The 1,533-nt window shown below is 54.3% G+C and overlaps 1 protein-coding gene across 1 annotated transcript in view; it reads right to left on the reverse strand.

Annotated features, from left to right (window-relative positions):
• Positions 1-797: 797 nt before the first annotated feature.
• Positions 798-1,533, reverse strand: part of LOC111822087 (pericentrin-like) — a 5,060-nt gene continuing 4,324 nt past the window's right edge. Inside the window, exon 4 of the mRNA XM_023739101.1 lies at positions 798-1,081. Within this exon, the coding sequence (XP_023594869.1) occupies positions 855-1,081 (227 nt within the window). The 3' untranslated portion in view covers positions 798-854. The remainder of the gene's footprint in view (positions 1,082-1,533) is intronic.

Below are 1,533 nucleotides of genomic sequence, written 5' to 3' on the forward strand. Positions count from 1 at the left end.
CCCCTGGAGTCGGTGTGCCCTGTGGCGTTCTCTCACTACAGCAGAGCCCAGCAGCGTGAGAGGCCGGGGAGCCCTGAGCCTGGAGCACACACTCTGCCAGACCCACACCCACGACCACTTGCAAATGTTCGCTCTTTCGAGGGCTCACACCCGAGCGGATCTGAGTCACTGTCGAGCTACCCGTCCCCTGCACGGCACTGCTGGAATTCACTACATAACACTGATCTGAAAACTGTCCAGAGCAGCACAGGTTTTAACAGCATAAACCAGGATGCCGGCTAATGGGAAAATGACCAGCAGAGCAGCAGGGCTGGGAGAAGGGAGACACGTGGCTGTGCCCTCACTCGGTCCCTCCTGGGTTCCCACCACACCCGTCTCTGCACGTCTGTGAGCTTCTGCACGTACCACCACGGAATCCACCCAAGACTCTTTTCTCTTTCCAATGTCCTGGAGTGATGCCTGGGTCATTGTTTGACTCTTGGGTTTGGTAATAAAAACACATCAGGTCTCTGAGCACACATCTGGCCACATTGCATCCTTTTATTTTAACGTGCAGTATTTTCACTGGAAAAGTGTTTTGGATATATGAGCAGCAGAAGCACTTCTGGTTAACTTAAGAATTCCTTGTTTATTCAACACTCGTCAGACTGTGGCCTTTTAGTCCAATGTTTGGAATTTCTGGAAACGTCTCACGGGCACTTGCAAAAAGACTCTCATTCTCTGAGCACAAGTGTGAACACCATCACTGAGTCAGCTCACAGGCCGCGCTGCTCACCTGTCTGTGTCCCTGTACACTCACCTACCAGGTCGGCTGGCGGCCGGACGTTTCTTTACATTTAGTACCTAAGTTTTAGCTAACAACAGACTGTGAAACGGCCCAATTCCCAAATCTTTTCAAACCTCCCTGCAAACCAAATGATTAAACGAGAGTGAGCTCTGCCTACCTCGAGCTGTTTTTCCTCTTCCTTTTCTTTGTGTTTCAGCCCCAGGTCTTCCAAGGACTGGCAATGCTGAGACTGTAACTCTTCCTGTAACTGCCGGAGGGCTGCCTGGTGCCGAGTCTCCAGGTCCTGGAGGGCACCTAGACAGCAGCACAGACCCAGGGAAATGAGCGCTTCCTCCGGAACAATAATGCCGACCAGTACATTAGGACTAACACCGAGTGCTCCCTCCTAAGTGCTGCCCCAGGGCCTCCTCCTCCTCCTCCTCCAAGCCTCCCCAAGGAGGTGGGGCGGGAGCCCAGCCAGCCCTTCCCTCAGGCTGCCATCCTCCAGGGGACAGGCCACCAGGTAAATGCGACGCCCCTGGGGTACAGTCAGCAAGCACATCGCTTTTTGTGGGGAGTAATCTTGTAACTAAACACGCCGAAAACACCTCTGAAACGAAGGTCTCAGAGGCTTGTGAGGACTGTGCCCAGAGCCCCCCGTCGATGCTGCGCGGCCTCCCACTCCCAGCTCTGCCCTCGCCCCCGCCCGCCCAATGTCACGTACAGACAGTCCTCAGTATTTAAAAACCCTCGTCAGGAGACGGGCC

This window comes from Trichechus manatus, unplaced genomic scaffold (genome assembly GCF_000243295.1).
Source record: "Trichechus manatus latirostris isolate Lorelei unplaced genomic scaffold, TriManLat1.0 scaffold00128, whole genome shotgun sequence".
NCBI lineage: Eukaryota > Metazoa > Chordata > Mammalia > Sirenia > Trichechidae > Trichechus > Trichechus manatus.